At 42.5% G+C, this 21306-nt stretch overlaps 1 protein-coding gene across 1 annotated transcript in view; it reads right to left on the bottom strand.

The window, feature by feature from the left end:
- FAM171A1 (family with sequence similarity 171 member A1) overlaps positions 1 to 21306 on the bottom strand; it is a 142819-nt gene that overhangs the window by 31147 nt on the left and 90366 nt on the right. Inside the window, exon 3 of the mRNA XM_035896816.1 lies at positions 4026 to 4253. Coding sequence (XP_035752709.1) covers positions 4026 to 4253 — 228 coding nt within the window. The remainder of the gene's footprint in view (positions 1 to 4025; positions 4254 to 21306) is intronic.

Below are 21306 nucleotides of genomic sequence, written 5' to 3'. Positions count from 1 at the left end.
AATAACTTAATTTGTATGAACAAAGCTAATACAATTTAGACACCCCGGGGAGCTCAATACAATAAACTATGCCAACATCTTCTTCCATATATGCCAGACTATAATGCATATATAACCCCTAAACTTCCCTTGGGCTTTCTGCACAATCTTTTCTCAGCGTGACAAAGGCAGAAAGTCATAGTTTTTAAGGCCAGAAGGATGACTGTGATGATCCAGTCTTACTCCCGTAAAACTACAGCCTTCCCAGAATTAATTACTGCTTCAGATCCGATAGCTGTGCTTAAACTAGAAAACATGCTGTAGAAAAACTATCCAATTTTCTTTTAAAGGTGCCCTGTGGTGAAGAACACACCACAACATCAATGTTCCAGTAAATAATTATGAGGGCAGTTAAACTATGTGCCTTTTTACACATCAAAATTTATTGAGGTTAGACTTCCAGCCATCTGATCTTCTTTTTATAGAAGCCCATTGGATAGAAGAATTCTCTCTTACCCGTTTCCTGTTCTCTATGCGGGTTACTGATGGACTACGCTCAAATTACCCCATCAACTTTCTCTCTGGTGAACAAAATAAATTAAGCACTTCCAAGTCTTTCCCTGTAAGCCGTATTTTCCAATCTTTTAATCGCTCCTGATACAACCCTGCAGTTTTAAACATTTTTCTTGAAGCATGGATCCAGAACTGCACACACATTTCCCTGAGCGGCTGCACCAAGGACAAGTTCTGAAATACTATACTCTGCCTTCTCAGTCTTTACCCTATTTTACAGCTAAGGATTGGATTCTTCTGCTTTCTTGCAGTGCTGCATTGGGAGGTTATTTTCAACTGTTCATCTACCATGACTCACACATCTTCTGCAGAGTCATTGCTTTCCAGATGAGCTCTCCTCTCCCAGAAATGCCACGAGCATCCTCTGCTCCTAGAACTACATTCCACCCCAGTGAATACCATGGGTTGCTTTGACTGACCCTACCAGCTAATCTGAACTGCGCTGCCTCAGCAACTTCCCTCTCTTCATTGCACACACTGCTGCAAAAACGTCCTCTTAAATACAGACTACCAGTCATTAATTTTTTTCTTTCCAGATTATTTACAAAGAAAACTCTATGCGTAGCTAAGAGCAGATAGATGAGCACATCTTGCATCATGAACACTTCAACAACTCAAGTGATGTTAAATTAATGAACTGTTAATAAGTGGAGTCATGGCTCTGCTGATAAATAGTTTAATGGAAAGAGAGATGTTAATCTTTTCCTCCTACCATTCATCACTATGTAAATAAATAATCCTCCTTCTTAAGTGGTAAAGAGCTAGTAATTACTTTGGTTAATATAAGAAAAGTTAATTTCTGCCAAATTATGAGAGCAGAGAACCCTTGATGCTTACTTCTTAAAGCTATTACAATAATATCACAGGTTCGGTGGCTGCACAGTTTTTCAGCATAAGATTACAATTAATGCATATTGACTTTGATGGAAGAATCCTGACCCTTTGGCAAAGTCCTGTTACAGCACCTTAAGTATCACCATCCTATAGCTCTCAAACCTGCTCCCTGCTCGTGGTTATCATTTCCACATTTGAAGTAAATGTGTCCAGAGTCCATCTACCACAGCACACGGGACGGCACGTTGCCTTAAACCACTGCGGCGGGTGGAACGCCGCTCAGAATGGCGTACCTGCAACTGGGGGTGACAACGACTAGTGCTGCTAAAAGGCATTTTCAGGAAACAAGGATCCCGCTTGTACGCGTGTGCCCAGACTGCACACTGCAGAATCAAGATTGAAACATGCTGCCTGATCCCCATCATTCAACCCAGATTAAAAGTAACAACAACAACAACAACAAAACTTTCATGGTTTTCAAAACTTCAAAACATACTGTGCTGGTTACAAGCACGGTAGGCATTTAAATACAAAGAGTTCTTGGAAGGTTTTTTCAAGACTATAGGCAACTCAGTCAATACAAAAATGAACAGCCTAAGTATCTTGGGCCTGAACTTTTATGTCATGTCCCTTTTAAGGAGTAATTCAAAGAAGAACCCCATTAAATCTACATGGGGCGTATCAAGTTGTAACTTGTTTCTTTAATCAAAGAAAGGATTAAGTTCAAGGTACAGAAAGCAAAGAAAGGATTCTACTCCCAATTAAATCAATAGCAAACTATCTACCAGTTTCAACGGGGGAAGATCAGAGGTGAAAGGAATCTATTTTCTGAATTAAGCTCTCATTTCAGCTGTGGAAAGAAAGATTTTGTGGAAACTGTATACAATTACTGCTCTTTAAACTTCAATGACTTAAGAAAACAATAATGCCCTGTTTGATTCCCTTCCCTCAAAATCAATATTTAAGAAAAAAGCAACAAGCAAAAAACCTAACCAAACAAACTCCAGGCCAGGGAAGAGTAGGTCACATTCAAAAGATCTAGGCTATGAGTCAGAAAGATGTGAGACACAAGGCAAGAAAGGGTTCAGGCAAGAAAAGGTTGTTGCATGCTTTCATCATATGCTTGTGTCTTAAGGAAGTACATGAAGTATGCTGAGGAAGCTGCACTTTATCTTATTTAAATAGAAAAAAGCATCAAGGAAATTTCTAAACAGAGTCACAGAACAATTATGGTTGGAAGGGACTTCTGGAGGTCACCTGCTTCAACCAAGCAGGGGGGGTGTCCAGTTGAGTTTCAAATATCTTTAGAGATGGGAGATTTCATAACCTTTCTGGGCAACCTGTTCCAACCTTTGACTACTGCCGCTGTAAAGAATTGTTCCCTTTTATTTATTTGAAACTCTCCTTGCTGCAACTCATTTCAGTTGCTTCTTATTCTTTCACTATGCAACTAAGAGCCTGGCTTAGTCTTCACTATAGCTCCATTAAGTAGCTGGAAAATGTGGCAGAATACAGTAGAGGAAATGTGGAAGAAGTCAATCTAATCTGAAGCAAGCAAATGTAGATAAGTAAACAGCATGTTGAAATGCCTAAAGCATAATTCTGGGTTTGAAGAGATTCAAGTACCTTTCCCCATCTGAAAATACATTTGCTGCTTGACCTTGTGGCAAGTCACACAGTCCCTCTGGCTATGTTGGTATTAATAAATAACATGGAGCCAAGGCATGGGACTGAACACTGCCCTGTGATCATTTATACTATTTAAATATTAGGGCACTTAACACCTGGCATGGCTTTGGCCTGGATTGATTATCAAATCTGCGGTGATATTTAGGCGTGATTTGGGTATAGTACATGTCTGGGACTATTCCCAAACTACTCATACCCTAATTGCGGCTGGGGGTTAGAGGAAAGGCAGATGAAAACTGGGGATGTGACCATCTAGAGGTTATGTCTCAAGGTCTGAAAGCCACCCTCAGTCTGTTCTACTTAGCAGTACAGAAATAGTCTTCATGGCTCAGTTTCCCCTCCTGTACAACTAAGGTAAAGTCTCCCACTTCCCATAAAAATTTGAGGCATTCTGACAAAAACTAACATGCAAGTATTGTTGTTATATTTGTTTGTCTGTGCAAGAAACAAACCATGCTAATTAAGTTAGAAAAAAAACCCTTAAATCTAGATACGTAACTGCAGACTAAAACCGTCCTACGGACATGGCCAAGAACTGAAAGGCCAGGACTTTTTTTGTAAACCACAGCCTACGGTGCAACAGTTGTTGCTACACCTTGGGAGAGAAACGAATGAGTATACCACAGCTACTGAAACAAAGCACTTGGAAACAGAGTTCCCATAAAGAAAAAGATCTGGAATAGATTTGTATTTTCTGTGGAGCTGTAAGAGCACCAACAAGTTGTTTGAAAACTGACATAGCACTGTATCAAGGACAGCCAGGAGGAGAGCGGATCCCTGCATAGCCCTGGTGCCACAGTTTAACTGAGGAAGAAACCTTGCTGGTTTTGAAACACACAGATGTTCCTTCTCCCACCCAGGATCCCAAGCATTAAAACACATCACACAAAACCATGTAACTTCCTTTAGATGCAAAATCTTACCTCAGAACAAAAATAAAGATCTCTTACCAGGCAATCTTACAGGTTTCCATGGTGCAGAATTTGGCACATAGGCATGTTTACTAGCAGTCACTATCAGCTGATTGCCCAACTTATACTGAAACTTGAGGAAGGCAGTGCCATCTGCTCCTGAGGTTCCAGATGCAATGGAGATCTGGTTGGTAAAAATCTCAATGAAGGCTTCAGTTACTGGCTGATGTGTGCTGGCATCGCTTACATGGACCTTCAGCGTTACTTCTGTAATGACAAACAACCACAGCAATTACCGTCCGAAAAGCTTCTGCAGGAGGCAGCAGTTAAAACATCCTTGCACACCAATGACCAAAAAGACATGGGGCTCAGTACTAATCTCTGACACTTTGGTGCCAGGACCTCTTGTCCTGGCCTGCAGTCCTCCATTTCTGGCAGTCACTCTTCAGAGACACTGCAGATTCTGCCACAAGCCAGACCAGGTCCTGAATTATTGCCCTACCACTAACTCCAGCTGTGGAGGCACCTATATTTCACCTATGATCTGCATGCAAGCTGGGCAGCACATTGCCAGGGGCAGGCAATATTCCCTTTGATGGGCAACATGTCAATCTCACAGTAGCATCATAATTCTAAATATGTGTGCTATCAAACATCACGTATTAGTCACGGATAGCATGGCACCATAACTCTCCGCAAGGTCCCTGCCTTGCTGTGCCTCTGCTCCAGCCAGCCTTCTCCACCAGCAGTGGGGAGAGGGAAAGGTCTGGAAGTGGGCTGTGCTCCTCCGCCTCTTCCCCAAAACACTTCTCCCTTTGTGTAGCAAAAGAACAGAGGAAATCTGCTGTGACAGAAGCCCAGGAAGAAAGTGGGCAATGAAGCAGGCTGTGTTACTGTTGGAGATTTTGAATCCCAGATTGCCCCAGCTGGCACAGGACTTCCCTGGCAATGGTTAACCAAGATGGTGAAATCCCACAGGATCAGGTCCTTGTCCTCAAAGCACAGGACGACCAGGTGGGATGCAAAATGCCAGCAGTGAGGAAGAGGGGAATACTTCCCCCCCGCCTCCCTGTTCACTGGCCCTTTTTCCAAAGGGGCAAAAATGTCACAGCCCCTAGTGATATCTGCTTGTCAGCCCTGACACCACCCTATGACCTGTCCCCACAAACAGCCGGTGGGTATGAGAAGCAAAGCAGCAATGGGTTAAGGCAGTCAGGAGAATCATGCATCTTGTAGACATGCAGTCAGAAGCTAACACAATGGACTACATTTTCCTTGAGTAATTTGCCATTTTTCCAGAAACTAATTACTTGTTTAAATGTTTCCAGATGCACAATATTTGTCCACTCCGGGGCACTTCTATGACTAAACCATGCATTGTGTCACCAGGCTTTTGTTACGTAAAGTGGAGTGGCTTGTGCAAGACAGTCCCTCTGGAAGGCATTCCTCTATATCTACGATTATTTTTCTGCCCCTCCAACAGTTTCCTCTGCCTCATGCTCTAAAGTAGCAGCTGTTGCCTTTCTTCAGTAACCATGACTTAAATGCAATGTTGTGTTGAAAAGACCCAACAATGGTCCAATGCCTCCACTGAGCCACTCCTTGGATTTTTTTTTTCCATTTACAGTCACCTTGTTCTCCTAAATGAGTACCCACCTCCCTCTTTTCTCACCCACTCTCCCCTTTCTCTCATTCTTGCCCTCATCTTTGGAAATTCTGTTGTTCTTGCATGAAGTCCCTTACCTCAGCTTACTCCATTCCCCAAGGTAGTAGACGGTATTTTGCAAACTCCCTTTTTGTGTCAGGGGAATTCAGCTGCTAACAAGCAAGATGCTCGCACTCCACATGCAGCTCATTTCTTCATGTGCTGCCCAGAAAAGACAGCATGACCTCCTTTTCATACATACTGAAAAACAATACACTGATTTCTAGAGAACAGTACTGGTGCTACAGTTCTGTTATATCACTACTGTGTGTTAGGATTTTAAGAACTTATTTTGGTGGAAGCCCTGAGCCAGCAAGACCTAACAACGAGAACAACGAAGAACTTGGCAAAATCTCTGTTGTGAAATGACATGACACATGAAATGACACAACTCAGTATGCTGAGAAACATAATGTAACAATATAAAATTTTAAAAGGATGTCAGGATCTAATATGAAAATATCAGCACTTCTGCCCTAAAGGCATTTCAGCCAGAAAGATATCAGGCCCTTTTATAAGCGGAGACCTTCTGCCTGAATCCTACAGTACAGAAAATACAAATATCAGGCAGCCCTGAACTAAAACCCCATTAGAGAAATTCATCATCATCGCAGCCCTCACTTTAGAACTTGGCAATGGAGGATGCCCTTTTAGAGGGGATCAGCATGAAACACATTCTAGCTATTAAAGATTCTGGACTTGTTCCCAGTTTTGCATTTAGTAGTCAAAGAAAACAACGTATATGGAAAAACAGTGCCCATACACTCTGGTGTGCAAGTACAGAATGCCTCCTTAGAAACCTTGCCTTGACCACCAAGCAACTTGTGAAATCTTGTGCATGTGGAAGGCAGCCACATTAATCAAAGGAGGAACGCATATGTATTTATGTATTTACAAACTGTACATGTATTTACAAACGCGAGGGCAAAAACACTGTAAGTTTTTATTTTCAAAATGTGCAGGAACAATGCGCTTAGATCCAAAGCCAGATAGCTGTGCTGTTTCCCACTTTGAATCGCCTAGCAAAGAATGCTGAAGAACAGATGCGGTTAAGAATAATGGGTCAAGCATTAAAGGCAAAGCAAAGAAACAGGACAAGCTGAACATTGTGGTTAGCAATTTCAGTAACATGAAAGTTTAGCCTTTTCTAAACCAACCACATATAAGAAGGAACCAAGGAGTTCTGGAATATTAAATACTAATCAAGGAAGAGGATAAGAAAACAACAGAAGTATCCAATCTATTTAATTCCTTATAGACATCCCAAATTCTAGAATAGAGACTACTACTAAAATTCATCAAGAGACAAAGACTGATAAACAAAAATTTTCCTATATGCACAAATCCAGCACTCTCTTCCCAAACAAGAGAGCTAGCCATGGGTTATCTCCAGTAGGAAATTCCTTTATCCTTCTATATGGCTATATAAGGGCTTCTGTCTGCATCCTTCTTTCTGATAAGGAAGGATAAGGGTTTCCAAACGGCAACGACAAAGGGCGTCACCCAAGATGGAAGACTGATGTCCTGAAAGGCAACAGACTGGAACTGCTGTTCCAAACCACAGTCCCTAGATCAGACACTGGGCTTTTTGTCTCTTCCTTTTTAATATTTAGACTTGGTTTTTTTCCTGAGATGGAGAAAATCCAAGCAGCCTGAACAACCCTAATTCCTTTTCAGGTGTTATCTTCCCTGACATGCGTGTGAAATGTATACAACTTGCTTAATTCAGGGCTTTCTCCCACGCAACAGCTCCTTTTTCTTGTTATCTAATGCAGCAGTGAAATCATGAACACTAAACCTGCATTATCACAGTAATTTCCACAGCAACAGAATGATTACAAGCTTTAAACTGGAGAGAAATTGCAAAAGAAAACCTCCTCTCAAACAAGGAGAGTGATGAGAACAATCTGTAAGGAGAGACTACTATGAAAACTTAAAGCTATACAGTAAGTTTCAGAATTGTTAGGAGATATTCAGGCACTTCTTGAAGAACAGGAGGACTGAAGAAGGGAGAGAGCAAAGTAAGGACAGCAAATGATCCAAGATCAGTCTGCCCTCAAATTAATAGGGAGGTCTTAGACCGAAGCATTAGGTGTACTAAAAGAAGTATTTAATTAGGAAAAGCTGCTTAGAAGATTTGTTATTAGCTATGGAATAGAGTCTTTAAAGTATCCGGCAAACCTTTTAGTTGGTACTCTCAGCAAAACAGTGGGGATAAAGCAGATACGTTATTCTTGAGTTTTACAGCCTACCACAGCAAGGAGCTCACACCGAATTGAAGACACACGGACTCAGAGAAGGAAAGACATCTGCGGCAAGCGGGGACCACGATGGAGGTAGGGAACCGAAAGCACTGCAGAAGACAAACGCCGAGAACACTGAAGAGAAGCACACTTCATTCTTCCACAGATTTGTGACACTTGTGCTTTCTGTTATTAACTACAGCAGGACTACTCAACTACTAAGTTCTGAAAGAGCTTTGCTCTGTGCTACTAGAGGTCCTGGAGGAAGGAAGGGAACACAAAGGTGCATAGGGCTGATGTTTCCTCACCGCAGAGCAAAGCGGAGAGGGCTGAGGTGACCGACCCCAGGCTGATGAATTCACCCAGGGCAGCTGTGGTCTCTCTCCCCTCCCCAGACAGACCACAGCCACAATCAGGACAGGCTATGCCTGGGCCGATAGCCCTGTCTAATATACCTGGCTCCTGACCAGTGCGATGTGAATGTGACTCTTTCAGACCTGGGCTGTCTGGCTCGTGGCTCCCTGTCAGCTTGCAGCACAAGGCAGGCGGGCACAGGTAGAGCCAGAGTAATTTGCCTGCACCTCCAACACATGCCCTGCCATTATATTCCTACAGGAATGTTTTGTGTCCAAAGCAATAGCTACTTATAACTGTTCAATTCCAGGAGATAAAGCACAGGCAGGGATATCCTGTCTGGATGGGCAAAAAGACTGTGTGCCCCTGTCTAGAAGTGCAGCTAGGAATAGGCCACTCACCAATACCGAACCGTGAAACCCTGCAACTCTGCTTCAAGAATCCCAAAGAGAAATGGGAAAAGGAGGCTAGTGGGAAAACAGCAAATACAGGGTTACATTCCACAAAGAGATCAAGGTTGCTGTAGGCATATGCCCAAGCAAGTAAGTCTAGCCTAAATGTCTTTTCTTATAGTTATATTCCTTTGTCTTCTTTCAGCAATCACATCTTACTACTTTTTCAAACGAGCACAACCAAAACTACCAGTTACAGTGAAAACAGCTGCTTTAAGTGTAACTCTCTCCCTGTTTCCTAGCACTAAAATCATTGCCAGCTATATAAAACCCCGCAGCATCTCCACGGTTATAATTTGGGAAAGTGACATAAAAAAAAAAAAGACAAAAACCACCTTACATGTTAGCATTTCAATCCAGAATCCCATCTGTCTTCTTAATCTGATTTTTGAGATTTTACTAAGTCTGAACTTTCCCTGAGCAATCCTTCCTGTGCCATCTGCTTTATGAACCATACTGCCTCCTCTGAAATACAAGTAACCTTAAGACAACCATTTCTGCAGTCACAACCCCTCTTAGACTCACAACTGCTCTGTGTATTGCTGTGAACTCCCAGTTTGGGAACCATTTCCTTCAGAACTGCTATCTTCAGCATTGTCTTCTATAACCAAACCCTTGAAAAGTGAAAAGCACTGCTGTTTGGTTTTTTGTTTTTTTAAATAAGCCAGTAATGTTACATAGAAAGAAAATCCTGAGCAATCTGAGTGATGACACGCTGTCAGATCTCAAATACTGAAATAAACAGAGAAAAGTTATGACACAGATTGGAAGTCAAAGATCACAATCTTATTTAGATCCCAATCCTGCAATTTGGTTTCTGTGCACACACCCCTCTGTCAGGCAGACTCCCACTGACGTCTGCTGGACAGATGATCTCTTTTGGGAACAGGCTGACACAGGCAGCCGTTATCACTTATCTTTTCCTCTGGGGGTCCCCTATCCATGGACAATGTCAGGATATTACTGAAGAAAGAGATATTTAAATTATCTAGTTTTGATTAGAGAAAGAAAACTTCCTGCTCATTTAAAAAATGCCACTATGAACTTTATTTAAAATTGTATCCTCCGCTCTGACTGAGTTAACTGGCAACATGCCTGGTTTTGAATCCTATATGCCAAATGGATAAGCCTTTCTGCCTCCTAACCTTTCGCCCATGTGCAAGGTCACTCCCCAGCCAAACAATAGGATTTTCATTTATCTAAAGGAAAACATTTTCCTACAAAAAAGGAGCATTCCCCATCCCCTGGCCACAGATGCCAACTCAAGCATTTACATATCGTCATATCTTTCTAATGTACCGCACCAAGGCAGCTCTACTGACAACCACGCATCAAAATAGTAGCAGAGTAAGTTCACATGAAGAAAAAGGAAGCGTGTAAGAAAAATCCCTCCAGAAGCACACAGACTCTGATCTTCATTGATGTCGTCACCCGACAAGTAAGTTCACAAGTATCACCTCGCATGGCAAACTAGGTGTGCTCATAGAAGATTCGCAGCAAAGACGATGACATTCTCCATTCAGAACAGGCTCTCATCCATGTTACAGGAAAACCAGTGGTGCTACACAGCCTTCCTCTCCACCACAGGTGACCGAGCTTTCAACCAGGGTGAGCGTCTGCCACTGATTTCCAGGGAACCCAACCACATGGAGGGTGGGATGCGGGAGGTCCACTTCTGCTCGTTGCTTCTTCAGCAATTCTCGAGCTTATACTGGGGCTGCTGCAGTCCCTGGCATCAAACAGAAAGATCCTTGCTTCTGCCCACAGCACCAGTCAGAACTCTAGTAAGTACCATGCAACAGGGCTTGGTCCTCAGGCCCAGACTTTAAGGATTTAGAAAGCAGTGGGGTTCAGAGAAGAGCCACATAAAAATCCAGGGGACAGCAGCCTTGGGACTGGCCATGTGAAGAACCCGACCTCTTCAGTTACTGCAAGGGAAGGCTGGACCACTGTGCGTAACAGGCAAACTGCAAAAGACAAGTCAGCTGGGGACCTTTAGTTGTGTTGACAGAGATACAGTATGACCCAACAGCTGTACGCTGAACTTAAGCAAATTCAGGTGTCATTTCTCAGCAACAAGAGAACAGCTTACTAGATGGCAGATTCACTTGTGCCGACAGACTGCTGAAAGATTTTTTTTTTTTAAATAGCTTTAATTTTAGTTCTAGGTGTTTAATTAAGGCTTACAATTAATGTTTAATTCTGGGGTTAAGAGAACTAATGTTTGATTCTAGAACACTTATGACGCCCGCCCAAACGGTTGTCTGCAGTGCTTCATTTTAGCACTGCAATCTGAATTTGCTAAAACAATTTTCTGCTTTACAGGTCATGGGGAAGACTATCAGCATGGTCCTCTGCACACTCTGAGCACTTGTAGTGTGATGACTAAAATTAACTCTCACACCTCAGAAGTCAAGAAGGAACGCTTTCGCCCAAATGCACAACTGACTGTGATTTCTAAGGTTTTCTTTTGTCCCTCACCCTTGCCCTTCCTCAGAAACAGCAGAGATCTGATGCAACAGGAGCTGCACAGTCCGGCCTCTTGGCTGGTGCGGCGAAGCCCCTCTGCGATGCCCGATGGATGCATCCTGCTCACCTCATCTCAGCGGACAAGCAGGACCCGAGGTTGTGGAGGAGGCTGCTCTCAGGTGGCACTTGGGGCTTTTTCACCCTTCTCTGCAGCACAGTTTGATTCACCTGCATTTCTCATCTAACATTCCTTGCCACTGAAAGTGCCTCAGGCATCACTGGCACTGTGGCTGGTTCCTCTAGTACGCAAGAATTTAATTTCCAGGGGACTGAAATGGTTTATCTTGACTAAAATAATTAGACTCGATCCTCAGTATTCAAATAAAGCACAGCGGTCTGCAATATGAAGGTCAGACAGGTGCCTTACTTGCCTCTTCAGGTTTAAAATCCATTCAACAAATCATTTGGAAATTAAAATGATAAATACATTAGTCTATCACAAAATACATTATCTCCTAGTGATAATGCACACAAATTTTAATGAAATGTCACAAAAGGAACTCTAGTGTAAGAACTAGAGCAATTTATGCCATCTCCAGTGACAACCAGGCTACTACACAACCGTGCACTCAAGGGGGAGGGTGGGGCAGTTAAAGGGTAATAAAATAAAGACATTCATCACCCAACTGTCCAAAATTTAAAAGAGGATTTGCATATCCTGACCTACTAGAGCCTAGAGCATTACCAGCAAAATTAATTTCTTGGGAAAAAAGGTAGGAATTTGCTTTAATTAAAAATAGTCAGAGCTATATGCATAATGCCCAGATGAGACTCTGATACCCTATTGTTAAGTGATTAAACAAGCATTTATAATTAACTTGAAACTCACACGGCTATGAAACTCATGAATAGCAATAGTTGCATTAACAGGTCTGCCTTTGATCTCTACAGGAACTGTGCATGACACAAACTAATTTCATTTCCAAACCTTGTCTTTTAGACATGGAATTATATAAAGATACTGTCATGGAGCGCAGATGGAAGTTGAGTTTCAAAGCTTTAGCTTGCCACACGCATAATGCATTCTTTACAAGACATGAAAAAGTAATCCCCGCTTAAACCCCTCTTTTTTTCCTAATAGAGTCCTTTGAAACTCTGTTTGGAGATCAATATGGAATGAAAAGTTAATGCACTGATATTTTTCAGTTGCTGAGCATTAGAGTTCTCCACTGACTCAAACAAGACCACAGCTGATTTTGCAACATCAGCTCTGAGGATAACACCACATTGAGCTCAGCCGCTGCACAGCTCACAGGGATTTTAAGCCAACTTTATACCTACTGCATCACCAGCTTAGTTTGGGGGAGGGCAGAAAGGGAAAGCTTGGATTTGCTTAGCCATGAATGGATGCATTACATTTTCTTGGACCAACTTTTTCCTAACTCTATTAATAACAGTATGCATCCGATGAAAACAATTTAAAGCAGATGTATTCTACGTTTAAGTGAAGCAGTGCATGTGCAGTGGGGCAGGGAGGAGACAAGCACTTTTTTTTTTTGCTTATTTCCAAGTAGCTTTAATCTTAGGTTTAATCTTGATTTATTTCCAAAACCTGTTGTGAAAGCAAAACTAGATGTCATTTTGGAAGAGAATATTTTTACTGGAATTGTTTCTCTTTTTTTTTTTTTTTTTTTGAAACAAACCACTGTAACAATTCAAGCAAACCCAGCTCAGGTGACTCTCTACATCCCCATTGCAGCCTGCAATGCAGACTTCCACTTTCATCTCAGCACTCCGCTGACGTAAGCTAATACAGGTACAGAGGCAATTTCTTGCATTAAAATTTTATCTAGGCACTTGCACATTCTCTTTTTTCAAATAACTAAACAGTCAATTTATATTCACTTCATTCCTTGAAGAGGTTATCCCCAGCTGGCAGGCAGGAAAATTAAGCATAGGTAAAGCTACCCATGGAGACAACCTCACTCCCCCAGCCCGTCCAGAGCACCGTGCAGGGTGAGGAGCTCAGTGCTGCTGCTCAGCTACTCCAGGGAAAAACCAGGAGCACCCCTTCCCCCCCCATCCCCGTGGCCTGGCTGTGGAGTCCTGCTCCTTCTCTGGTGCTGCTCTGCTGCTCCTTAGACCTGTCACCCTGACATTTCCTAACCCAGCATAGCACCAGTCTAGCAAAATGAATGGCTTGTTGCCAGGATATCAGGTTGAACCACTGAAGCAATGCAGCCCCAAGTGCCAAAATCAGCAGAACGGGCAGGTGTGGGGGCGGAGAGGCATGAAGTCTTCTGGCCAAGTGCAACACTGGTAGAGGAAAAGAAGGGAATCGGGACCACCCCTGTTGGTTCACGGGCAATTAGGTCGGCTCAGCTGTACCACCAACCCGAACCACACGCCAAGAGTCCTCCTCAAGTCACTGCATCCCTCTGGTCACTTTGGAAAGCTGCCTGTCCCTCTCCTGACTTAGACAAGATTTAGGTCAGTATTTGACATGAACAGCTGTGGTAGACCTTTATTCTGCATTAGTCCCAAATCCCAAACTGAATCCCGACTAACTTCCTGACTATGGTACCTCTACCACGGCACACTGCAGCAGTAAAATCTCCCGGCTCCACGAGGATAGGATGCTTGTGCCAATGCCAGGGAAGGGCTTGATTTGGAGCAGGGAGGACTTTCGCACGGGCAATATGCAGGGTTTACAATCCTTCCTGAACACCCAAAAACCTCTACAGCCACAGCTGGCATATGTGTCTGGATGGAGGGAGGAGGTTATGGTTGGCTCCTCCTGACCCTAAAAGGCATGCTTTCATTAACATCTCTAACATGCCAGTTGCTGTGACTTCTGTTTTCTCCTCACTATAGCACCAGGATTAACACACCCCACCCCGCCCCCCAAGTTGCCTATATTGGAACTTTCTTAATCCTCCAAGAATATTTATTATATTTCTAAAGTTTTGAGATTTTTCTGTTCAAAACAATGTTTATATTTCCTCATTTGGAATAACTAAAAAATGAATTAAGCTGGGATCTAGGTCTTTTAGATAATGAATAAATACTTTAAATAAAATAGGACCCACTACAGTTCCCTTCATCCTAATGCTGTAAAGCATCCCCAGCTTGACGCACGGTCCCTTGTCATTATCCTTTGTTTACTCCTTCATCCAATCTCAGTCATGCAGAAGCAGCCTTCTCATCCAAGTCAATTAATTTTTCAATTCATATTTTTGTACCAGGTTGCTATACCATCTACATTTCAGCTGTGATGACTGCATATATATATGCAGAGCGTAACAACTGACTCAGCAACCAAAACTTGCTTCCGTTTAAATTATCGTAACAGTCACGGTGATCTTAATTCTTGGCAGGGGATTAATTTTAGGGCTGTTAAGCTTTCATGAGAAAAAAATTTCTAATCAGACTAAAATTGTGTATGTAAAAAAATTACCTTCTACTCCCCTACACTGAAAGTCAATTACATAAATCAGAAGTTGTTTGCTCTTCCACAATTTTACAATCATAAAGTACAGTTATAGTTACACTTGCAACATTTGTCTTTCTTACAGACTCATTTTCTATAAAAAACATAAAGTGACAATGACCAGGGTTTTGATACGCTGCTCATCCAGTTTATATTGCTTTCCATGACTGGGAAGAGCACTGGAGCATATCTCTGTATTTCTTGGTCACCTCACAGCTCTGATTCCCAGTGGTGCTCATCACAGCCCCACGACTACCATTGCAGCTTAGAAAGAAATGTTTTCAACCTGGAGGTCTGTGGTCGAGGCTTTGGGAATGTGTGCAAGTGACTTGGAGAAGCAAGTTTGTTTAGGTTGTGTAATTGCCTGCCTGGGGTGGGGGGTGGGTGGGGGGGGAGCCATGAAGGGGATGGCACCCTCCTGAAGGACCCTTGGGGTTCACAAACCAGAATGTTGAAAACCCATGAACCACAGCAGAAATGGCTGATCAAACAAACTGGTGAACTATCTGTTCTCTTTAGAGATAAATCTCAGTGTAAATGCTGTGTCTGGGCAATAAAGGATGGAAGAAGGCTGAGAGGAGATGGCAAGGGCGAGGTGGCCTGGAGCTCAGGGAGTAATGCGGGGTGTGACGGACACAGACACAGCTGCTGCGAACAGAGCTGACTTGATCTCAACACGAATGGGACCCGAGGGTGGCCGCTGTTTTAGACGAACAGCTGTATCACTGGAGTGGATCAAATCCTTCTCCCTGAGTTCATTAAAAGAGACCAGCATGGGGAGGGGGTGCATACGTGGCTCAGCCCAGCATAAGGTATAAAAACTGAACAACTAACAAACGAAAGAAATAAATTCGGAGAGAGCAATGGCCTTGAGCTGGTTTCAACCCATGTATTCCCTCCTGGTGGCTGGCGTTGCCCAGCATCGTGACGGTGAGCCCACTGGGGAGATCAGCAACAGGGGTTGCATCGGTGTCGTGACTGAACTGCCACTGCTGCTGCTGTATTTCCTATTTGCTAAGTGCAAGCTCCTCTGGTATCGTGATTTCAGTATATTTGTGTCGCTGTGCTAAAATGAAAATCCCATGTAATGTTAAATATCTTCAGGTAAGTACATTTGATATTAAACATTATATCCTCCATGTGTGGCCTACCTAAAATTGCTCACTCAGAAAGTACTGGACTCTGACAAATGCTGGTATTATTTACTCCGTTTGTTCATTTGACAACAGAAAGGGGTTACTGCTCACACTCTGGCATAAACCCATTTTAGATATTTATAGCTGTAAACACGACTCTGCTTAAGCTCTACTCCCACAGCAGAGAATCCCTCAGACTCTCATTTCACCTCTTCTGTTTCTGATGCTCGTGCTGCCAAACACACATCTGTTTAAAAGGAACGCTATTGCGAAGGGCTGCTGGCATTCTTAATTTGACAAGTACGTCCACTTGCCCATTAACAAGCGAACTGAAAACAGTCCAGCGGCGCTCTCTGCTTCCCTGGCACAGACATCAACATGAATATTTTGCAGGCCGTTTAGCCTATGCATTAAGCGAGCATCTTAAAGTATTACAGGGCTTTAAACAAACAGCTGTATGTTTGGAAAGCGATCTACTGCATACAAGCAATCTTTAAAGGCGAAGCAGGAGGAAGGAATTCCTAAATAACCAAATCATACAGATGCTAAACTTATATACAGAAGCTACATTAACTGGATGTGCTGGGGAAATTCGCTGGGAAGCAAATGAAAGAGTACATATACAAGACCAATAATCAACTTCTGAAAGGGCCAAATATGCTCTATTGTGTCTGCCTAAAATGGATATACAGTTAGCAGATGAAGGGTTCATGTATGTTATACATACATGTACATGTATAGGTATGCTAAATTAAGCTGAAAATACAAGGTACAGTTAATCACACTAAGAATGACGGCATTTACGTAGAAGTTTCCTTGATGCTATCAGTCCATATCACTACCCTGAAACCCATTCTAAAAAGAAGTTTACAGATATTTTACTGAAGTTAAGAAAATATGTATTTCACACAGGGATATAATCTCTCTTATTTGTTTTTATTTGCAATTAATTCTGTTCGCACACTTACAAAGAAACTGCTAAGAAAAATACCAGTATACAACAGTTAACCAATATTTTAAAGGAACCAGCCCAATAAATTTGAAACCTCTTCTACCATATTTAGTCATAAATCTGATTTCAGTGACTACTACAGGAGTGGTAACCACCTTGTAAATATGTAAAATAGAGACACCAGGATCCTCATCCTTCCCTCCAAAATTTAACAGCTTCAGTAAATCTATAAATACCAATTTTTAGCAGTATCATGCTACGTATTACTTTATTTGACATCCACTTCTCTGAACTACTATACACTTAATTTCAGTTCAGGTAGTTTCAGCATGTCCTGAGATTTCGGAAATTAACATTCTGCAATACAAAACTAAGGCATTCTTCCTGCTTTGCTGAGCATATGTTCTAAATCAAAATTGCTCTTCACTTCCTTTTTTTTTTCCCTCTTCACATTAGGCCCTGGGGAAAAAAAAAAACCTAAACACATAACCCAACGTATGTGTGTATGCATACACGCACTCACAACCCACAGCAAGCCGTTTTACTGCTTTTCAATGACTGGTCTAATAACCCAAGTGGCCAGTTGTTCTCTTGAGGTTACAAAATTACTTAAGGGAAGAGTGAAAGGACAGGAGATTGCTATTACTGCTCAAAGCCAGCCCGAATTCCCAGGCAGGCTGGCGCTGCCGTACTAGCACTACAGAGGCTCCTAGCCATCAGCTGGCAGAGCACAGTATGCGTCATTTTAAAGAGCTTTCAATGTAGAGAGGTTCGGAAATCTAGCAGCACTCATCCAGTAGGAACTGCATATCTACTCCAAGGATGCTGAAAACCACCTGAGTTGCTTTGGACGTTTACATAGAGAAAAGGATTTTGGGTCCGCTGCTTTAGTACAGTATCAGCCAATGTAGCGCAGCAAAACAGTGACAGTTCTGATTCTGTGTAGTTACAACAAGATGATACAGGCACATTAACATGCTCTACCCACATACATGTGGATGCAGTATTGGAGAAACAAAGTAATTAAAAATCAATTTCAAATTGCCTTCAATGGCAATGTAAACCAGCACATCCACAGACTCAAGTTGCTCCTAGAAACGGCTGAGTTACCCTAATGCCAAGATGCTCCATGTGAGCAAGAAGGATTTTGGCTTCAGCTTTGGGCCATTCAATCAGATACTCCCATCTGAGTGGGCAGTTAACTAAAGAAAAAGGGTGGCAAGTAGCAATCATTAATAGCCTTAATATTTGAACTTCATCTTTCTGACCTTTAAATGAATATTAAAATTGGGCTGAAATTATTTTGTGGTTATATTCACATGCACCACAAGAACCTGGGGATCATAAGTAGACGCAATATGTAAAATAATAACTCATTACCTGCAGTACCAAAGCCAAGCAAAATACGTTTTGTATTCTTTTAAACGGGTATGCTTACATACAAAACATTGTCATCCACTTCGAAGGCTGCTTGTGAAATTAATTTTGTTACTGCCATGTTAAGATTGCAGTGAGGTGGGTGGAATTCCTTAAAATCTCTTCTCAACTAGGAACCTCAGCAAACGTATTTTCTAGAACCACTGCTCCAATTCCCCAGGTAGAAAGGACTTTTAGAAAATCAAATAGGTACCTGTGAAGCATAAGGAGGGAAATTTCATGATTCGCTTAGGGATACAGTGCTAAGCTTGCCATCAACAGAGACAGTGGTAGGACCAGATGGCTTTGCAGTCCACAAGCTACTTTTGCACCATGCCTATCCTTTTCCACAAATTAGAGGTGTTTCCTGTCAAAATGCCCTGGGGACTGCCTGTTACACCAGCTCTAACAAAGCCTGGGCTCCAAAGACACATGGCCTTGGCCTTGATGGTTCTCTTGTTTCTGCTGCCCAGGCTAGCTCAGAGGACGTGGGGAAAGGGTCTGCAAAAGGCAGCTGTACTCCAAGCCAGGAAGCCTCTCTGGCAAGCAGAGCGGTTGCAGAGCATCGTCCCCGGCTCAGGTCCCTGGCGCAGCATAAGGAGGTGCAGGAGGCTGACGGTCTCACCCAGGAATCCCTGTCTTGTGTTGAAGTCTTAAAACAACTGCCTCTTTGGCCTGATGAGCTACTGATGAAATAACTCGGACAAGATGACAAGACGGGTTTAGTACCTCGGCTATGAATTTTCAGAGCTGTTTGTCAAACACCTTGCTTCATATTTAGTTACCTTTGCCCTGCTACCCTCCCATTCCAAAACTCCATCACTTAGTGATACACATGTTTTTAGAAGCAAAAAGAGAAAGCTCTGCTAGAGTTGAATCCAATAAAGCGACTACAATTAAAAACCTGAGAAAAAATTCATTTACACTAGAGCAATGTCTTGTTTAAGCTTAGTTTTATTTATATAGCAGTTATAGCCAATTATAGCAAATATGCTTAAATAGCAGTCTTGCCACAGTTAAAAAAAAAAAAACCCTAATGCCACATATATTTTACTTTCGGCTCTCTTTGAAAAAGTTTGAGACAACCCATCCCAAGTTTCACATGAGATCGTACCAACCTGCAGAGAAAAACAGTTTTCAGAAGTTCATCCTACAAAGTGCACAGAAATTTGAAATTGCTTTCTAAATTAAGACTACTCATTTTTCAACAGCTTAATTGCAACCCTTGCTAACTTTGCTCCCAAAAAGAGTCCTCTTGAAAATACGCATCCTTTTCAGATTGCTTACTGCAGTGACAGCAGGCACTGATTCCAGCAAGTGTGGCAGCTCAGTTCTGAAGTTAACAAACGTTTCTCCCAAATCAAAGAAATCCAGAGTTAAAATAAGCCCACAAAACTATGTAGCACAGTATTTTGAATATTTGGAACATGGTATATCCATGAAGCTCAGAGCAGCAGGAAAGCCACCTGATACACTGGAGTCCTGGAGCTCTCACATCTAGGGTGAAGAAAACACACGTTCCAGCAGACTCACAACAAACCCAGCATCTTCCTCTCATTTTGTGTGGGCAGCCCTAATTACTCTTATATATCACTTGTTTGCAACAGTTAACAGATAGGTATTTGACCTACTCCCTTTCAAGCAAAGCAATCACCTACCGATCTATTTTGTTTTTCGCTGCAGTATTTTTCAGGCTCTGTACAAGGCCCTTGAACCTATAGGTTACATCAAGAGATTCACAAATGACACCCGAAAACAGCAAGTCTTAAAAAAGGAAGCCATGAGGTTTAACAGTGTTACACTGGCATTTTTACTGTTACTGGAATTTTTTATATTTTTAATAGGATCCATAAAAGCAGAAAGGCTGAAAACTATTGCTGAATCATAAAGTCTATTAAGATGACAGTGGGGTTGCTTCTTGGTTTGGGGTTCTTAAGAGGCAGATATTCACAGACTCAATTGAGGAAAAGGAGCTCCAAATTAGGAGAAAGAAAAATTGTGCAAGAACAGAAGGTAAAAATGTAATGAAGAGAGGGCAGCATCTAGCTTTTGCATGAGTTAAATTAAAACCTATGAATAAATTTATTCTAACAATTTGTTAGCTTGCAGAGGATCTACACAAGGTTTCAGGTTTAGTGGAACTTTCACCTCATTTTAGATAAAAGAAGATGAGTGAGTGTATCCCTGTGAAGGGAAAGGCCTTTGGGCTGAGTTGATACGTGCAGTAAAGGGACTTTAATGCCACAGGCAGAGACAGCTTAACGCAGCTGGGAGCCCGCCCGCCCGGTTACGTGCCATGTCTGTCAGCCTGGGTAAGATGGGAAGGGACAGGAAAACATGGGAAGAGGTGGACATTCTCCACCCACTGCAACAAGGAAGTGAGAACAAGGAGAGATGCTTATGGGAAAGTCATAGGTCTGCAGGTGCTGTCCCTCTACCTTGCTGGAGTATTAAAAACCAAACCAAAACAAAAAAATGGATTTTCTCCTTGAATATTGGATCCTCCTCCCTTTAATAAGCCTTTATCATATTCCAGTAATTCCCATCAATTCTAGATTTGACTGTTGCAATTTGCTCTTACTTGGACCTGCCTTAAAATCGATCCAAGAGTATAAAGAGAAGCAAGACGCAGAGAAAATTTTATTCCTTGGTGCGGTAGTGCAAGTGTAACACATACACATTGCCACGGGCCCTGCTCGCTGATGCACCCATCGCTCCGCTTTCCTTCCCTGCCAAGCCCTGACCTTCAGGACCGAGGTGTAAGGCAGTGGAGGCAGAGCCCAGCTATGCTCCCTACAGACAGCAAGGAGCAGCTGGGCTTCCTTAGTGCTCGGCTGGGGGGGCTGCCCCATCCCTCATCGCTGCACCGACACACTTCATTGACATCTCCAAGACTCACTCCTCTTCCAGCACGTCCACCCCAGATACTGCCAACATCTGCTTTAGGCCAGAACACCTTGGCCTTTTGACTCCCCTTTCTCTTTGGGATCATTTGCTACGTTTTATTTATTACAGCAGCTGGCTGTTCAAGTTTAAGATCCTCCTACACATGTGGGGTTTGTATATGCAAAGTATCATCTCCCCCTGGATGTGGGAGTATTGG

Source organism: Egretta garzetta, unplaced genomic scaffold, assembly GCF_000687185.1.
Source record: "Egretta garzetta isolate BGI_Z169 unplaced genomic scaffold, ASM68718v1 scaffold30, whole genome shotgun sequence".
In the NCBI taxonomy this organism is placed as follows: Eukaryota; Metazoa; Chordata; class Aves; order Pelecaniformes; family Ardeidae; genus Egretta; species Egretta garzetta.
The sequence above is the reverse complement of the archived record's forward strand: the minus strand, read 5'-3'. Positions and strand labels throughout refer to the sequence as shown.